Source organism: Tympanuchus pallidicinctus, unplaced genomic scaffold, assembly GCF_026119805.1.
Source record: "Tympanuchus pallidicinctus isolate F22 unplaced genomic scaffold, pur_lepc_1.0 scaffold2, whole genome shotgun sequence".
Lineage (NCBI taxonomy): Eukaryota > Metazoa > Chordata > Aves > Galliformes > Phasianidae > Tympanuchus > Tympanuchus pallidicinctus.
This window is the reverse complement of record NW_026294721.1, coordinates 32,106,821-32,126,053: the sequence shown is the minus strand read 5'-3', so window position 1 is coordinate 32,126,053 and position 19,233 is coordinate 32,106,821. Positions and strand designations below refer to the sequence as shown.

The following is a 19,233-nucleotide window of genomic DNA, read 5'->3' as shown; positions in this document are numbered from 1 at the left end:
GCTGACAGCTTTTCCTACTAGTCCAGTTAACAATAACGAACGTAAAAGACTGAAGAGGAAAAACAAGCAAGCAAACAAAAGCCCAAACACACAACAGCATTTACCAGGTATTTTTGATCTCACCTGTCCGTGTTCTTTACATTTCCCGTCCCCTGCAGTTACCTGTGTCCTAAAATCCTACTATGCCTGTACTCTGAGGAATTCCACACGTCTTAAAACAAGGCTTTCGCTGCAGAAATTAAAACTACTCCCGCGTGGTTCCACTCTGCCTCGCCTAAGAAGCGCAGAACGCGTTGTTAGAGCAGGGTATCAGTCAGTACCGCAACACTAGGCTTTCGGCGCTGAACAGAAGTTCTCCTGCACTGCCCCAATTGCGGTCGCACCGCACGCGCTTGGTGCCGTTACCTGGAAGCGAATCGCTCGCACGTGGAAAAGCCCCGGAGCAACTCCGCTCCCAGCACCCCCCGCGGCGACGCCGGGCCACAAACAGACTCCAGCCGCGTTCTCCCAGCAGGCCACGCCCTGCCCTCAGTCCCGCCCTGCGTTGGGGCGGCGCCCGCGGGGCCGATGGCGGCGGGCCGGGCCGTTCGCGCGGGGTGTTGCGGCCGCGCGGTGGTGGCTTAGCGAGTGCCTGGCGGGGCGGGGTGCTGCTCGGCGGGCATGGCCCGCGCCCTGCTGCTGCTGCCGCTGCTGATGGCGGGTGCCTGGGTAGGCCCGCGGTCGCCGGCGGCCTGGAGCCAGGAGGCGCCGCAGACCCCGGACTGGAGGATGACGCTGAAAACCATCCGGAACGGCGTGCACAAGATCGACGTGTACCTCAACGCGGCGCTCGACCTCCTCGGCGGCGAGGACGGCCTCTGCCAGTACAAATGCAGCGACGGTGAGACGAGCGGGAGGGCGAGCGGGGACCCCTCCGGCAGCTGTCTGTAGCTCCGAGAGCGGGCTTCGCCGTGCCGCCCTGCCCCGCTCCAGGAGCGGCGGCCTTACCCGCTTCCAGCGGCGTCTGCGGGGAGCCGGCAGCCGGCGGGCCGGCAGGCTGAGCCCGAGCAGCGCCGTGCTTCCTGCCAGGGAGTTGCAAAAGTTAAGCTGAAAACATCAGAGTAGTGTTCTTGATTGCATATAAAGTACCTTAGAGTAAGTTCATTAATTTTTCAAAGAACCTCTGTTTTTTTTAAATGTAATTCTATGTGTGATGTATTAGTTTCAGATATTCGAGGCTTTTCTTTTTTTTAACTTGAAATCTAAAGTAAATATTTGCTCAGGTGCCTTCTCATTGTTTTATTATTTCTTTATTATTATTTATAACGTGCTTAGTTATTTCAATTTGATAAGAGTTGCAGACATTCAGGTGCTTATATCAGATGTGCAGCTGGTGCTGTCTCAGGCCCATCAGAATGCCTGCGCTGAGTTTTGACAGTGCTAAAAATCTGGAAAAAAAACTTTTTGAAGCACTAGAAACTATCTTTTTCAGGATCAAAGCCCTTTCCTCGCTATGGATATAAGCCTTCACCGCCAAGTGGTTGTGGATCACCTCTGTTTGGAGTTCATGTAAGTCCATTTGGGGGTTTCTGTGTGTGTGTGGTTTTTCATATGCTGACTTTCCTTGAGCTGGTTGGTGTTTTTCCTCTCACTTTCTAAGGATGAGACAGCACTTGTGTGCTATGTCCCTGCTTTTGTTAGCTCGGGCAATGCTTTGGCAATAATATGTGGGCAAGGAGCTGGGAGGGGATGCAGTTGAGACAGACTCGGAAGCCAAAGGAATGTTCCTTACCATGTAACATCACTCTCAGCAATAGAACTGTTGTGGATAGAGAAGGGGCAGAGAGGGAGTGTTTCTGAGGGATAGGCTGGGCATGAGGGGTTGGTGAGTGACTGCTTTTGCATGGCTTATTTTGAGTGGCTTTTCCCTTTTCTGCTCACTTATTAAACTTCTGTCTAGAACTACACATTTTCTTGTTTTTGACCTGCCTGTTATATACCCTGACCTGTGAGGGGCAGGGGTTAAGCAGGCAACTATGTGGGTATTTGGCTGCTAGCTGGGGTCAAACCAGCACAGCTTAGTGAACAGCAAACGATAGAGATAAGTGAATGACAGCTGCTGATTACTTTAGTTTTTGTTTTCTAATTTTTATACTCTATCATGTTCATAGGCTCTTTCTTTTCTCTTATACATTACTCATGGTGCATGTGGGATTTTTCCCCACAGTTTGACATTGGTATCCCTTTGATGACAAAGTGCTGCAATCACCACGATAGATGTTACGATACTTGTGGCAATAAAAAAAATGACTGTGATGAGCAATTTCAGTCCTGCCTCTCCAAAATTTGCAGAGATGTGCAGAAAACACTTGGTATATCAGAGAACGTACAGGGTAAGTCTGATAAATGCTTTTTTTTTTTTTTTTTTTTTTTTTTTGGCCCCTAAGTTTTACTAAGCTTGTCTGGCAAAGAATCTTTTTGCTGCACAGTAATGCTACATTTCCATAAACTGATGCTGTTGCTGTTGTTCTTTCCTTCTGTATGCAGCCAAGACGCAGCTGAGCAATTACACAACATAGGAAAATTACTAGAGTTAAAACTAACCTTGAGCTGAAAAAATAAGGCTTCCCTTCTAGGACTATCAAAACACCCTGTAATTGTTGCATTTGCAGTAGTGTAGCTGAATGTTGACTGTTCTGCTGACTGATTTCTAGAGGTCTACTACATATAAACAGTAGGAAAATACTCAATTGTTTCCTTTTGTGAAATGAAGTATTAAAATAATATATTATTATAGTAGAATACTATCCCTTAATACTATCCGTTAGTGCATATATTTTAGGTTTTTTCCGAACAGTCTATAATCCTGTGATTGCATTTCTTCTGTTTATTGGCCTGCATCTGATCAATACATGACATAACCACACAATTTAGACAATGGTTCTTTTTCAGTAAAGAGTTCCACTGAAAAAAATCAGTTTTTAGAATAAGCCTGTATTTGAATTTCTCAGATTCATGTAACTGCAAAGAGCTCATCATATTTCTGTATTTCTGCTTTGTCAGAACTGGTGAATATTTATTTACTCATTTCTGTTGAGCTCCTATTAAAGGAGGTTTGCATAAATACGGCTGTTTATGAGGGTGGATAGCGATTAGACAAGGGGGAGGTTTAGGTTAGATATTAGGAGGAAGTTTTTCACACAGAGGGCGGTGACATACTGGAACAGGTTTCCCAAGGAGGTTGTGGATGCCCCATCCCTGGAGGCATTTAAGGTCAGGCTAGATGTGACTCTAGGCAGCCTAGTCTGGTGGTTGGTGACCCTCCCCCATGGCAGGGGTTTGAAACTTGATAATCACTGTGGTCCCTTTCAACCCAGGCCATTCTATGGTTCCGTGATAAATTGGGAAAGTAAAAGGTATAACAGTTCTTTCATCTTTCCAAGACTGAGTGATGCTTTTAACACCAACAACATTCCATAGCCAGTGAATCACCTTGAGTGTTGTGACTGGTACGTGAAAAATCTTTAATCACAATTTAGCTGATTCTATATCAGTTTATTCTTTTCTTTTGACAGTCTGTTTGCAATGCTCAGAAAAGATTGCTTTTCAAAATCCTTCTCAGTTTGCCAGAGTCATGCCTATTAGTTTTGTATTCTATCTAAAGAGTACTTCTAACTGAATGTCTCTTTGCTTGCAGCTTGTGAATCAATCGTTCAGCTGTTGTTTGATGCAGTTATACACTTAGGATGTAAGCCATACCTTGACAGCCAGAGAGCTTCATGTATGTGTCGCTATGAGGATAAGACAGATCTCTGAAAGGTGTGAATGTCCAGCAGTTAGGAATGAAGTAAAACAACTGGAATGAAACAAATGTTTTACGCTTCTCAAGCCTGACATAAATGCTCTTTTTTTTTAAAAAAAAGAGACTATCACGAAGTCATCCATAAAAGAGAAGGACCAATTCATGAAGAGTAGGTGCATGAAGACCAGCTTCAGCCCCATCACCCAGATCTTGATGAATTGGTAGGCTGACTTATCAAAGACTCAAAGACAGAGTCAACAGCCAGATGGAAGTCGCCACTGTATTCCAGGTTTACTCGAAGCTCAGCTCTTCGGGGCAGCTCTCCTCATTGCCGACCACCAGCCAGATGAGTCTGGTGGCTTTGAAGATGGGCAGGATATTGCCCAGATAGATGTCCCTGAAGCTGAGCTCCTCCAGCACCTTCCCTGTCAACTTGGTCTGGAGCAGCTTCTCAAACTCTGCCTTAATCTTATTCATCACCCAGTTTCTGACTGGGGCCATGCCCCTGAGCTTCCTGAAGAGGAAGATGGCATTGAGGAGGTGGCACATCTCATTGCTGGAGGTGGGATCTGGAGAGGGGGTTCTGGCTGCTGTGGTAGCATAGTGCTGGGCTCCAGGCCTGTGGTGAGAGCTGAGGCAGCCAGCACTGATGCCGGCACTTGGCTCTGGGGCTGCCTAGCTGCCTGGTGTATATGAGGCCATCTTCAGCTCTGGCCATTCTGGGAGGCTCCAGGAAAGAAGCAGGTAGCCAGCACCAAGACAGGATATCATACACCAGCAACGTCATTGCCTCAAGTGCACCAAGCCTCACAGTTGAGATGTCTCTTGAGGGGAGATCTTGTCCCTGCAGCCCAGTGCCACACAGGAGAGCTTGAAAAGCTGTTTATGCTGCTCACCAGTTATGGAGTAAGATGAATGACTCATAGTCATACTTTGTTTTGTAGGTGCGTGTGCAGTTGGCACTCAACTGTTGAACCAGGTGCCTTCTATCCATTCTTTCAGCCTCCCAGTTTGAGACAGATTTGTGGTTGTTAAACTGTTTTAGAGTGTTACCAGTACTGTCCTTCACTGTCTTTCTGTGCAAGGCCTTATGTACAAGGCCAGGCTGAAGGAGGAAGTTGAGAGAAAGAAAGAAGGGGTGGGGGGGAACGCCATCATATGAGTGCTGTCCCTGCGGTGGCAGGAGGGGGGGGTCTGGAGGTTTTCAGGAAATGTGCAGATGCAGCACATGGTTTAGTGGGCAAGGTGGTGGTGGGTTGATGGTTGGACTAGATGATCTTGGATGTCTTTTATATTAAACACTGACATGAATGTATTGGTTTGAAAGTCACTACACTGTTCTTCCTCGCGTTTAGAAAACAGAAAAAAAAGTGTTAAGTCTTCCTTATCTTTACACTACAAATTGGAAACTGAACTTAGACTCTTTTAGTGTATGTACATTTAAGGTATGCTACTGTAAAACACAAATGCTATTTTCAATTATAAAAAAAATGGAAACTGCATAGGGGGAAATCAGAGGTGCAGAAGGGTTGAATCTCAGATTATTTCTAATATAGGCCAAGTGCTAGGTTTCCACGCAGCTGATGTATCTGATAGATAACAATAAGTAAGAGAGTTCTGCAGTTAAAATAGCACCTTGAATAGCCCTTCACTTTGAGACCTTCAGATCTCTCTGATGTACTTTGTCCTGTGGTTTGTTTTAAAACAAAGAAAAAAGCCCTAAGCAAGATATATATGTGCACTATATATTTCTAACTGATCCAGTAATTAACTTCTTCAGCACTCTTCAGATAAATATGTTGATCCTTTTAAGGATTGACTCCTAAAGTGAACAGTTTGTGACCTAAGGATATACTTTTGATTTGACAGAATGCTGGAATGTGGTTGTAATGTTACATAAGTTTAGAAAGGATTCAAGTCTTTATTTTTGAAATTAAACAATGCATTGTGTATTATATGTGTAGAAAGGATATATTGTTCAAAGAGGTTGATTTATATTTTTCTCATGGCACAACTTAGCTACTGTATACATCTTTGCTTTCATTTAGTCCATTCTGATTGAAAACTAGAAGATTCCACAGATAGGGTCAGTGAGCCCAACAAACCTTTTTATTTAAAATGCCCTCTGTGATGCTGACAGAAATTTGAGCCTTTATTTCTGTCACCTTTTCCCATGACCTCTGTGAGGCTGACAGACATCTGAGCCTTTATTTCTGTCATCTCTTCCATACTGCTCTAGCTGAAATCATCTGATGTCTGAATTATTTGGGGTTTGCCCTTTGTACTGATTTTCTGTTGCTAGTCTCCACTTGTCAGACCTCAGTTGACTTTTGCATTGAGTCATGTCCTGCTGCCATGATTTGCCTTAGAAATCCACAGAATATGACTGAAAATCAAAGTACTGCATCCAAGAGCAGGGAAAATAAACTATGCAGAAAGTTTAAAGTTCACTTAACTCACAGATTGCAATGCCATTTCTCTTCTGGAAGTATTTTTATATGTTTTTGCTTTACTATTTTTTTGTGGTATTTTTTTTTCCACTGAAGCTTATGGTACATGACACAATATAAGTGTCTTATACAATAAAATTCCTGCCAAAGTACCTTGGCCATGCTCCCTGATTTTATTTTCCTATTTGTGGGTATTAAATAACACGGCAAGACACGGCTGCCAAGTTTTACAAAACTATGTCTGAACAACCTGTGGTGCCTTTAAATACAAGGAGATTTTGTCACAGAATTGAAGTGGCTCTGTAGTACCCTGATTGTTTAAAATTAAAACATTGATGCAGTGAGTCCAACACAATGTCATAATTTAGTTAGCTAATTCAAGTAAAAGTGAGTTTCAATTATATGCTTAAATGGACATAAAAGAAAAATTTTCACTGTTGGAAAGCACTGTGTTTTGTTCCTTAATGTATTTACCTGTAAATGCACTGTGAAAACATTTCATAGCTTCCCTCAAACCATTTTTAATACTAAAAAGAGCCTTAATGCTGCTAAATAACACAAATGACACTTTGGTAGTTGTGGAAGCATTTATCTTCTTCCAGAGAAGATAAAGTTTGCTTAAGTTTTGTCCGTAGCACGGATTCTTGCTTGTAGTTCCCTGCAAATTATACCAAACACATCTTACAATGCTAAATCCTAAACTACGATCCTAAAATGAATCAGGGATATTGCACTGTGCATTAGCAGTGTCATTTAACACACTGAGACCTAAGCTACCTGCTTAGGGCTACATAACAGATAGCTGCTACAGAGCCCCAGGCTGGGCTCTGCGCTTGCTCCTTCATACAGAATTACTGCAGCCAAAAAGTGTAAGGGGCAGCTCCAATAGCAGCTGAGAGAACTACAATTTGCAATAAATAAATAAATCTGGCTAGTAAGAATCTGATTTACAGCATGAGAAAGGCGCTGAAGTCTGGTACTTGTATCTTGTTTTGTCTGAATAAACAAAAAGAATTCAAACAATTTTATCTTGATCTCGCTGGCTGCTAGTGGGTTCAGGACAGCGAGTCCAAACATGGGAAAAACAAGTGAAGGCAGTGAGAAATACTCATTGATCCATCACCCAAAAGGAAGCCACCATGTCCAAAATTCCTTATTTATAAACAAACATGTAAAACAAGTCAGACTGGATAAAATACTGAAAATCCCTATCTAGAGCCACCTCCTCTTGTGCCTATAGCAGTGCTGCTCTCTGAGAGCTGCCTCACACGTCGGTATGCCCCAGAGCTCACCAAGCAATGGGCCAGATACACAGTTCAGACCCATCCTCGTTACAGGCCTGCAGAGCTTAGGTACAGAAGGATGGGTTTGGGCACTGGCTTCCGTTTATACATGATACAGAATCATAGAATCACCAAGGTTGGAAAAGACCTCCAAGATCATCCAGTCCAACCATCCACCTACCACCACCGTTTCCCCACTAAACCATGTCCCTCAGTACGACCTCTACACAGTTCATGAACACCTCCAGTGACAGTGACTCAACCACCTCCCTCAACAGTCCATTCCAGCACCTAACCACATTTTCAGGGAAGAATTTTTTTTTAACCATGACAACATTCAACCTGAATCTTGCCTGGCACAACTTGAGGACGTTCCCTCTCACCCCGTTCCTACTTATGCAGGAGAAGCAGCTAACCCTCACATCACCACAACCTCTTTTTCAGGTAGTTGTAGAGAGTAATGAAGTCTCCCCTGAGCCTCCTCCAGACTGAACAATCCAAGTTCCCTTAGCTGCTTCCCGTAACACCTATGCTCCAGACCCATCACAGCTTCAATGCCCTTTTCTGGATACACTCCATGACCTTACTATCTTGTATTGAGGGGTCCAAAACTGAACACAGTACTTGAGGTGCATCCTCACCAGTGCTGAGAACAGAGAGAGAATCATCTTCCTGCTTCTGCTGGCAATGCTATTTCTGATACAAGCCACTGGCCTTCTTCGCCACCTGGGCACACTGCTGGGTCATGCTGAGTCAAGCGCTGATCAACACCCTCGGGTCCATTTCTCCTACAGCCTTCCAGCCACTCTGCCCCAAGCCTGAAGCGCTGCCTGGGGCTGTTCCAACCAAAGTGACGCTGACCGGATACTTGGTCTTGTTTAATTTCATCCCACTTACCTCAGCCTAGCAATCCACTGTACTTTGTAGAGCCTTCTTACCCCCAGGCAGACTGACACTTATTCCCAGCTTGGTGTCATCTGCAAACTTACTGTGGGTGCACAGGTCATCAGTCAAGATACTGATCAGGACAGGCCCCAATGTCGACCCCTGGGGGACACCACTCTTGACAGCTGGATTCAACTCCATTCACCACCACTCTGTGGGCTCTGCCCTCCACTCAGTTCTTTACCCAGAGCGAAGAGAGTACCTGTCCAAGCCACAGGCTGCCAGCTTCTCCAGGAGAATACTGCTGGAGAGTGCCAAAGGCTTTGCTAAAGTCTGAGGAGACTAAGTCGACAGTCTTTCCCTCATCCACCTCATCATCAATCATAGAAGAAAATGTTGATCAAACAGTACCTGCCTTCTGTGAACCCATGCTGGTCAGGCTTCATCCCCGTTGTCTTGCACACGCTGAGTGATCTCATCAAGATGATCTGCTCCATAACCTTTCCTGGCACCGAGGCCAAGCTGGCAGTCTTGTAGTTCCTCAGATCTCTTAAGGACCCTTCCTGTAGCTGGGAGTCACATTGGCAAACCACCAATCCTCTGGGAGCTCTTCGGTTGACCATGAAAAGGCAGAGGCTGCCCACACACAAGGCCATTCTCTGGGTGCTCTCCCCAGCACCTGAGCTCTGGTCACAGGCTCACCAAAGAGTACTCATGCAGTAACAGACCGAGGTTGCAAATCTGCGAGCTTTCAACTCTGTCAGGCCTTCACTCGCGAATGTGGGTAACAGAAGCCTTACAGCAGGGGAAACCGTGCACGCCTGTGCCGCCTGGCAGAGCCCTGAGCCTCGACTGAGCAGCACCGCAGTGCCTCACCGGTCGCAAGGCGCCGCCACTCCGGCGCTGAGCCAAGCGAAAGCGCTTCTCTGAGCGCCCTCGGGGCGCGTTGGGACGGCCCGCGGCCTGCGCTGCTCCCGCCCCGTTTCCTCCGGAGGCAGCGTGGAGGAGGCGGGCCGGGCCGGCACAAGGAGGGCGCGGAGCCGGGCTCTCGACATGTCGGGCGCGGAGCGGCGGCGGGCGGCAGGTAGGCGGGCGGCTGTTAGCGGCCGGCACGCTCCCTGCACCACGGGTCTCTGCGGGCTGAGGGCAGCGGCGAGAGGGAGCCCCGGGCCAGTCCCGGGGAGCGGGGCCGCTGTTGCTCTCTGAGGGGGGGGAGCTTGGCCTCCTCCGTCTGCGAAACAAAGGGGTGGGGGGTGGGGGAAGAGGCGGAAACACCGATTTGCATGGGGACCCGGAACGAAAGTACTGGAAGTCCAGGTTACTGCTGGAGATAAGTGTGCTGTCGGTGCAGGGGCGGGAGGGAGCGCAGATGTGGCTGTCGAGGCTGAAACCCTGCCGCTGAGAGGCGCCGGCACCGCTGCGGTCGGTGTTCTTACCGTAAAGCTGATAGATGACTCGGAACCTGCCGCCAAAGCACCAGGTAGTTCAAAATGTAACTACTGCAAGCATAAACGAAATTTATAGTCAGTGTTCACTTTCAGAGATGAACCATATACTGACAGACTTCTGGAATCTGGACTGCTAAGGTGCAAATGTTGACACCTATAATTTAACTGAGGTGAAACTAGAATGCTTGATATGGTAGAAGCCACGTGCAGGCCGAGCAGCTGCAGCACACGTGGGCTTGGGCCCCTCAGGCTGAAGGGTCCAACGTTTTCTTCTGTGTTGCCCCTTCGTTGAGAGTACCCCCAGTGTCCAGGCACTCAAAGAGGCACTAACATCATCTGACATTGAATGTTTTCAATTTGTAACCCCTGGCATTCTCTTTTTCAAGCAAGCCTGGCTTCGGTAGAGTGTACTATTTTCCTTGGTGGTACTTGTATGTTTTTGTTCCCCAGGATGCTGTTAGGCATACACGTGCGTTTCTTGTGCTGTTGGTATTTTCTAAGTATCACGTCCTTTGGCCTATTAGAAATGTTATGAGATTAAAATACATCTAAAGAACACGTAGCCAGATCTCACTGTGTAGCTCAGTGCATAGCTGAGTTTTAATTCCTTTAAAATAATCCATCTTCACAAGATAGAAGACAATTCCCCCTTTGAGAACAGTCAATTCTTAGCCTGTGTAAAACAAGCAGACATTTTGTCATACACCACTTTCTTTGTTTGTTTACCTGAATGAAGCTACTGTGGCAGTGAAAAGCTCAAGGCTGGAAACATGCTAAACAGATTTAAAAGAACAAGTAAAACATCTTTCCCAGGTTTCCCTTGGCTCAGGCATTCCATAGTTTTTGTATCTACATGACAGCGTATTCTGTACAAAAGTCTGACTTTAACCTTTTAAAAGTCTGCTGAAGGTTTTGGAAGTGTTTCCTTCCTCCCCCTCTCTTTTAAGTTGAGGCAAAAGTATCAGATAGATCTCAGGTACACAAGCAAAAAGTGTAAATTTAAACATACAGATCTCTGGCTCATATTATAAACAAAATCACAGGCACAAGTGTTGCCGCTACATTCTGTCTGCGCTCATTTTCAACACTTCTGTCCTTTGTCTGACCTGCATGTTGTTTTATGCAAACTGAAATAGCTTTTTATCCATCACAAGAGGTCACAAGTGATACTTGCAGGACATAAGGCTTGAAAGCATGATCAATATTTACAGATGGGAAGTTTGTGTGTAAATAGCAACACTTTAAAGGGTATGACTTCCTTTAAGCTGTCTCTCAGTCTCCCTTGCTAAGTTCAACATAAAGGCTTGTAAAGTCAGCTCCAAGCTTACTCTAGTGTCTTTATGAACATCTCAGTCAATACATACATGCTAATTCATTTTGCTAAAGGCTTTAGTTAGAAGTGAAAAACAAGGACAAAAACTAGGAAAATCATGTATACAAAATAATTTTTAAAATATATGTATATGTGACCATGTCTTTTGTTTTGATTGCAGGCCGTGTCCAGTTGGACAGCAAACCTACACCAACCACCACAGGTACAATACAGCATATAGTTTTCATAATGTGGTTGTTAGTCTCTAGTGGTAGTAGTAGAATGATATGATAAGAAGATGATATGATAAGAAGAGCCCATGGAGATGTTTAAGAAAAAAGATCTAGGTATTTTGGCCTGGCCATCTGCCAAACCTTCAGTTTTGCACCCTCCCAAGATATGCAGATTCCCAGTTGTTTCCTCAATGTTACCTTCATGTGCATTCTGTTACTGGTGATAATTTAGCAGAAGGTATAAATCTTGCATATTTTCAATTGTTACTAACACATATGGTTATACTACCTTCTGAGCTCTGCTGAGGCTGCACCTTGAGTGCTGTGTTCAGTTTTGGGCTCCTCGTTACAAGAAAAACATTGAGACCATGGAGTGTGTCCAGAGAAGCTGTAAGAGTGCAAGTGTTTTGGGGAGTGGCTAAGGGAACTGGGATTGCTCAGTCTCGAGAAGAGGAAACTCAGAGGAGACCCTATCACTCTCTAAAACTAAAAAGAGGTTGTGGTGAGGCAGGGGTCAGCCTCTCTCCTGCTTAACTAGTAATAGGATGAGAGGGAATGGACTCAAGCTGCACCAGGGGAGGTTCAGGTTCAGGTTAGGAAAGCTTTCTTCTCCAAAAGAGCAGCCAGGTGCTGGAACAGGCTGCCCAGGGAGGTGATTGAGTCACTGTTCCTGGAGGTGATCAAAAAACATTTAGATGTGGTACTAAGGGACATGGTTTAGTAGGGGAATATTGGTGGTAGGTAGGCAGTTGGACTGGATAATCTTGGAGATCTTTTCCAACCTCGGTGATTTTATGATTCTGTGATTCATAAGCTGCACCCAACCTCAGAGATTGCTCAGTTTTGCATTAGCAGCGCTACTGAAATTAAAAAAAAAAAAAGTATTTTTAGATAATGTAAACTCCTAATTATTGAGCCAAAGAGACTGTTTAAATATAGACTGCTAACTCCTTATGTATTCCAAGATCATGATTTATGTATTTAAGTAGCTACAGATAGCTAGCTAAATAAAAAATGTGCACATCTTGACCACCTAAAATTCATATTGTTAGAATCAAAATTTTAAGAACAGCCTCCAAATGTTTGGAGTACAAATGCTAATGAAGTTGTTAAACTGCATGCCTACTTAGCTGATGTGTGAATGAGTTCAATTTGGTTCATCTTTCACACTAATAGCTAAACTTTACGGTTGGATGCACAAGTTCAAACTTTTCCCTTTAAAGATTTGTTGGCTAAATCACTTTTTTCTCTCTAACAGATGGAAATCGGAACATCACAGAAGTGGATGCATTTGATGTAAGGTATGATTCTGATGGCAACGACGGAGAGATGGCCTGCTGCGGTCAGTTGACATTTTCCTGGCTTTCGTTAGGAATGCAACTGGATTACTCAGTCAACCTCACCCATTTACACAACACGTTTTTAGTTTTAGCAACATCAGGTGTAGAACTACCCTTCTTATGATGAAGGCATGCAGAAGGGATTCTTAGGAGTACATTCATGTTATGTTAGGCAATGTGCAGAGAGAATGACAAAAATACCATCACAATCTATGGACAGTTGGGCAAAACAGTAATGTGTAACACAAGAATATAGTCCTCTATAGAGAGAGTGTAGAGATAATGAGGTAGTGGTTCCATTAATTTTTCTTGCTCCATTATGCAACATTGTGTAGCCCTGGAAAAGGTAAACTATCTGTCTGGTAACTTTCTTTGCCTTGTTTGCTCGGCGAATACAGCTGAGCAGAGGAAGAATTATGTAGGAGACCATCCTTTAATGGTCCTTTCATGGATCCAAGGATATAAGCCACATATAAACCCAAAGGAACAAAAATCACCAGAATCTGAACAAGCTCTGGCACTGACACAGGTGAAATAACAGCTAAAGTTGAGCATTTTTGCATTTTATCATGTTAAGTACTCCAAGTGGGGAGAGTGTGATAAAGCATCCCACTTATTTTTCTGACCAGTTTTCCATCTAGCACTTCAGAAATCCCCAGTTGGGGATCAGCTGTCCAGAATTCCTGCTCCTTGTTTGAATTCTGCAGGCATTATGAACAGATGTTTTAAGGAGCTGCTCATAGCAAAGTCGAGCAGCACAAATACTTAATGAAACATTTTGGTTGCTTTGTAGTGAAATGAAAACATGAAAACACATTTTGGAGTAAACTGTAATCTTTAAGTAACTTCTGCAAGTGAATATTCTGTACTTTTTCTAGGAATTGCACCAAAACTGAGCATTCTGCAGCAGGAAAAGAAAACAAAACAGTAACATGGCAAATACTGCAGCTCTGCCTACTGACAGTTCTAGGGCAGCATGACCTGGACTGTCATTCTGTAAACCTACAACACGGGCCTTTTCTGTCGTGAGGAACTATCATCAGAAATATTTTAGCCTCTGTTCCCTGCACTGATGCCTCTATCAACTGAAGCAGCACGATTTGTCTCCCTAGATACAGCCATCCAAACCCTGGAGAGAACCCTTTGGGTCTAAGTGTACAGATCATAGCGTGTTAATGCAGACCTCTGTGCTGTGTTTGCTTATAACACAATAAAAGAAACAGAATGCTACTCCAAACATACAAATGCTCTACACATTTGTTGCCTTGATATTTAAAATTTCTCTACTTAGGAGCTGGGTCGGCCATTTGTGCTCTTGCCGATAGACCCTTGGTTGTAGGGCTCTGTTGGTTGGTTGCTAAACACCAGTCAACGGTTGTACCATCATAGCTTTCATTTTAATGTGTAAATAATACAAACTTCTTGACTTCTTACAAACAGTATGTATACTACCTCATCAACCAGTATATGGAATATAGGCTGCTGTTTATGATGTGACACTCAGCTCAATTAGAAGAATTGGAAGCAAATTTCACACAGTTAAACTTCCAAATAAATACATATGCACCATATAACTCTGCTAAAATAATATTTAGCTAAACATGTAACGTGGAGAATTGGAACCAAATCTGAAGTGCACTTCTATCTGCCTCAGTGTGTTATTAATGTGACAGCCTCCTGGAAACAGAAAATACAAATATAGAGAAACCTTTCAACACTCCCTCACAGATCCTTGTCCCCAGCCGAAGCGTGGTTTTACTGAACTGTTTAACATGTCCAAGCTTTCAAAAAATACTTAATACTTAAAATACTTAATTCTTTCTAAAATATCACACATTTTAAAGTCTTCTGAAATTGGATTCTCAGTCTCTAGTCAATTACAACAGTCTCAGCTAGTAGGAATACAGGAAAGGAATTCAATTAGCAACTAACTCATCAAGGAAGTTTTCTATCTCTGGCAACAGACAAACGTTTGACCCTGCAGAGCAGTACAAAATGAACCATCAGAGAAGAGGAGTTGCGTTAATCTTCAATCACGAGCACTTTTTTTGGCATTTAAGGCTGCCAGATAGACGTGGGACTTTGGCAGACAGAAACAATCTGAAACGCAGGTAAGAAACTTGGTTTTTCCCCCAAAGCTTAAAAAAACCTGAGCTTCAGAAATTGATCTCAAATAAGCAGCCATAATCTCAACAAAGAAAGACATAATTAAAAAAAACTTCAAGGGACATTCCTGTATGTCACAGAAATGCTGGCACAAGTCATACGAGTGCAGCACATCCAGCCCTCTCTTAGGCCAAAGTCTTCAAAGTAACTTGAATTAGATACTACATATGCACTGGACACCAGTTTGAGTCCAATATTATTTTGAGTTATTTTCATAAACAATGCATAAACATGAATATTAACTGTCTCATAGTGAAAGCAATTGAGTTGGTAGTAATCGATATATAATTTGAGAAAATGTTTTTACTAATATGTTTGTGTGTTAAAAATAGTTTAACAGACCTTGGATTTGAAGTCAGAATTTTTGACGATCTGAAAGCAGAAGATGTGCTCCAGAAAGTTTATGAAGGTAGGAGACCATATATTAGTTATGTCTAACTACTGATAGCAGAATTTCTAGACTTATGTTTTCCGTTCTCTATGCTCAGCTAACTTAAAATCTTTAATTTTCGTCCACACTGTTCAACATAAAAAGGGTTTAAGGGTTAAACTTCAGATTTTTTTTTTTATTGCAATGTAAGGAAATCTGTGCTGAGAGCTAATGAAGTTGCTGAAAGAAGTTAGCATTCAGCTGGGAGAAGTTAGTAAAATTCTTTTCTTTTTTTACTTTCAGTGGCTTGAGCCATACTTTATCACTGTGCCTTCAGATCTCTGCAGTCTTACGCTATTTGAAAATACAGTTCACTTGAAAAATAACTGATCTGAGATGAAATTATATGATACAAATGTGCCATGTTTTTTTGAAAGCGAAGATCACTGTTTAGTTATCTAAAGCGCACTTGATATTTCAGCCTCTCTGGATGACTACAGCAATGCTGACTGCTTTGTTTGTGTGTTCTTGAGTCATGGTGAGAACGATCATGTCTACGCATATGATGCCCAAATCAAAATTGAGACGATCACAAACATGTTCAGAGGAGATAAGTGCCAGAGTCTGGTAGGAAAGCCAAAGATATTTATAATTCAGGTAAGATGTTGTCAGTGTACATTTAATGGCAGAGAAGAGAGTATCACTAGTTTTTGGAGAGATTTGTGCACAGCTTCAGCTCAGTTCCTCCCATTCGTACCTCTCATCCATAGGTTAGGCTGAAATAAGTTATCTAATTTTCTTACATTCACTGTTTTCCACCAGGCAAGTTCCTTCACTTGATCACTGAATGACTTGATTATGTTTCTTGTTTTTGTTGTTGTTGTTTTTATTTCTTTCCATGACCAATGCTCATCATAGAATCGTTAAGGTTGGAAAAGACCTCTCGTCCATCTGTTTAATTGGCATCTCTAAAAAAAATAAAGTATCATATTAAGGCTTTATTGTCACAAAAATACTGATGGTGCTAAGAAGGCAAACAAAACATATACAGTAACTTCCTATTTCACTCCTTGGTTCAAAGGATAATGCAAGCTGGAAAGAATCCCAGGTCTGTGTCCAGCTTCTTGTTCGAAGCAGTCGGATATGGGGTCAATCCAAATTTGTAAGGACATCGTCGTGAGAAACCTGCTTTAGCTGACCCTGAGTTAATATTGGATTTCATCACCAATATTTTAATTGATAGAAAACTACATGGATCTTTATGAATCTACAATTATTGTAGATCTACAATTATTGTAATCTACAATTTATTTATGAATCTACAATTATTGTAGGTTAGCGTAGAAGGCAACAGGAGTCCCCTCTGTTTAAAAGTATCGTGGTAACGCAGATCAATTTCACAGAGGTGAAAACATAATCATTCTTCTCTCCCCAACAGGCATGTCGAGGTGATAAACATGATGACCCAGTTCTCGTTCAGGATTTAGTAGACGGCAAAGATGAAACCACTATTAACCAGACTGAAGTGGATGCAGCTGGTGTCTATACCCTGCCGGCTGGTGCAGACTTTATTATGTGCTATTCTGTGGCACAAGGTAGAATTCTATTTCATGTCTGTGTGTCTGATATTTCACTCTAACAAGCTTGAACACTTCCTCGTTTTGCAGTCAAAATAATGAGTACAGTTCTGCATCATCTGTTTTGCACCCTGTTAAGTGACATCTGGGAAGGAGCCCCATATGTTAGGAAAAAAGTAAAAACAACTAAAAACAAATATTCAAAATTGCAGTTAATTTGCCAAACAGAATCATTCTCTTTATAATTTTATTGCTGAGCTGTGTTCTAATAGCAGGCATTCCCCTTTTCTCCTAGACTGTAGTATTCTAGAGGCTTATATATTCCCCCATACTATGCGGCTGTACTTCCCAGTCCATCATCTGTCTTGTCCTCAGTCCCATCTGCTGCCATGCAAATTGCAGATACAATCCTGTGGACAATATGCTACCAGTTCCTAAACTGTATTCCTTTTGGCTAGACTGAGTAAGTGACATCAAAATCCTTCTGTCATTTCCAATGAGACTGGATAACTTGGTAAGATTTACATTCAGTAGTAATTCCATTAGGTGAAGCTAACCAGGATTTACTGTCGTGAATGTTTTTCAGTGGGAGTGGCTACTTACAACTGAGTATAATTTTATTTTCCTGTTCTACAATAGGTTACTTTTCTCACCGTGAAACTGTAAACGGCTCCTGGTACATTCAAGATTTGTGTGAGGCTCTCAGGAAGCACGGCTCTTCCTTGGAGTTCACAGAACTCCTTACTGTCGTTAACCGAAAAGTTTCTCATCGCAAAGTGGATATGTGCAGAGATATAAATGCTATAGGAAAAAAACAGATTCCTTGTTTTGCTTCAATGTTGACGAAAAAATTGTATTTCCACCCAAAATCTAAGTAGGTTGCTACTTAATAATGACATTCTTTAATGCTCACTGCAGAAGTGAGAAAACTACCATCTTAGATCAGGAGATTAATGCTCTAAAAACACTGTGATCAAACCTTATAGTTTGTATATGCAATAGTTTCAAAAATCTTAAGGCAAATTTAAAGCTAATATTGCAGCTCTGTTCATCTCAGGGAATTTGGAAGAAGTTTACTGGTGCTAGATTAGTAACAGGTGCTCAGATTTTACTGAAATTAACTTTTAAGGAAAAAGAAAAATTTTTGCTCAATTTATCTGTTTAGTTATGGCACACTTTTTACTATTTCCAAAACTTTTTAAACACTGTATTAGGTTAGCTTCTCTTGCTCCAAGAGTACGGTTTACAGGAAATATGCTTGTAAGGCATCTTTTTATATCTGTGTACAACAGTATCCACCATCTAATTTTTATGCATTTATTGAGGGTGGGTGGTTTTTTTCCTCTCAACACTAAAAACGTACTTAATTCCTTGAGTACAGTTATAGTTCTAATGCACATAAAGGACTTCTTGTGCTGGCGCATAATTTTCATTTGTGGCACAATTAAAGCTTATGGTGCTTTGCATCCTCAGAGGGAAAGAAAGCAGTAGTAAAATAAGGCAGCAAATATCTTGCTTTGGAAAAGCATGATTTTGGGTACAAACACGCTCTTTGACAGGGGTAAGCTTATCTGCTACACATCACTAAAGCAAATGATTTATATGGTTCAAGTTCACTTGCCACTCTTCTAGGTATCTTTAGGCAGCTCTGCAATATACAACATAAGCAAACCTTGGCACTTCAGAGGTATTGGTGTTGGACCAGACTCTGCCTCCTCTGGGCTCCAGAGATCAGCTGTGCACTGTCATTTTGTATACAGAACTGATAGTATACTTGTCATCATAGGATGTTTCAGGTTGCTACTACTGTAGCATTAGTAATTGCAATACTTAATAGAAACAATTTTTTAAAAAATTAGTTTTTACATTATTGGTACATAATGCTTAACTCTGGTAGACAGTGGAGAACTCACACTAAGGAAAGTTAATTCACTTTTCTGGGTAAAAAATAATTGACTTACAGGCTCTACTTTAGTTATATCCTTTCGTATATTGTGTTCTGAGTCACGGATATTAAGTCTTAATATGGCTACTTTGAAGCTTTGAGTAAATCATGTATTTGTGAATGTTTTTGTAAGTGCTTTCAATAAAATGCAACAATTTTACAGTAAAATGAGTTTGATGTATGTGCTATTTTTTGAGAAACATTGTCTAAAAATAGCTTACTTTTGATGAAAATCTAACCTCCACCAAGGGTGTTATACCAACAAAATGAGCACACAGAGCTAGGGAAAAGGAAAGAACAATTTCAGGGAAAAAAATCCATACTACTTGATGCAGGAGTTAATTATTTGCTAATTGTCTGAAAATGACAGCCTCCACTTTAAAGAACATTCCTGAACATCACTTTACCTGGAAGCAGAATGCTTCCATTTTACAAATATGAAC

General features: G+C 42.4%; 1 protein-coding gene across 2 annotated transcripts; it reads left to right on the top strand.

Annotated features, from left to right (window-relative positions):
• Positions 1 to 544: 544 nt before the first annotated feature.
• PLA2G12A (phospholipase A2 group XIIA) lies at positions 545 to 18,958 on the top strand. Of its 2 annotated transcripts, XM_052682141.1 has the most exons (10): positions 545 to 880; positions 1,472 to 1,548; positions 2,207 to 2,372; positions 11,341 to 11,382; positions 12,651 to 12,693; positions 14,697 to 14,843; positions 15,231 to 15,307; positions 15,750 to 15,925; positions 16,707 to 16,863; positions 17,485 to 18,958. In XM_052682141.1, exons 1-10 carry the CDS (start codon positions 661 to 663, stop codon positions 17,721 to 17,723), a joined length of 1,344 nt encoding a protein of 447 aa, XP_052538101.1. In that variant the 5' UTR covers positions 545 to 660; the 3' UTR covers positions 17,724 to 18,958. The 2 variants fall into 2 exon arrangements, with proteins under 2 accessions (XP_052538101.1, XP_052538102.1); XM_052682142.1 differs by lacking the exons at positions 11,341 to 11,382; positions 12,651 to 12,693; positions 14,697 to 14,843; ... (2 more) ...; positions 16,707 to 16,863; positions 17,485 to 18,958 and adding an exon at positions 3,677 to 6,383.
• The last annotated feature ends 275 nt before the right edge of the window (positions 18,959 to 19,233 follow it).

Bases quoted from the DNA above. Each gene is read 5' to 3' on its own strand.
- PLA2G12A (XM_052682141.1), top strand. From the start codon at position 661: ATGGCCCGCGCCCTGCTGCTGCTGCCGCTGCTGATGGCGGGTGCCTGG. The intron at 11,383-12,650 runs GTACAATACAGC...TCTCTCTAACAG, and splicing joins ACCTACACCAACCACCACAG to ATGGAAATCGGAACATCACA. The intron at 15,926-16,706 runs GTAAGATGTTGT...TCTCCCCAACAG, and splicing joins CAAAGATATTTATAATTCAG to GCATGTCGAGGTGATAAACA.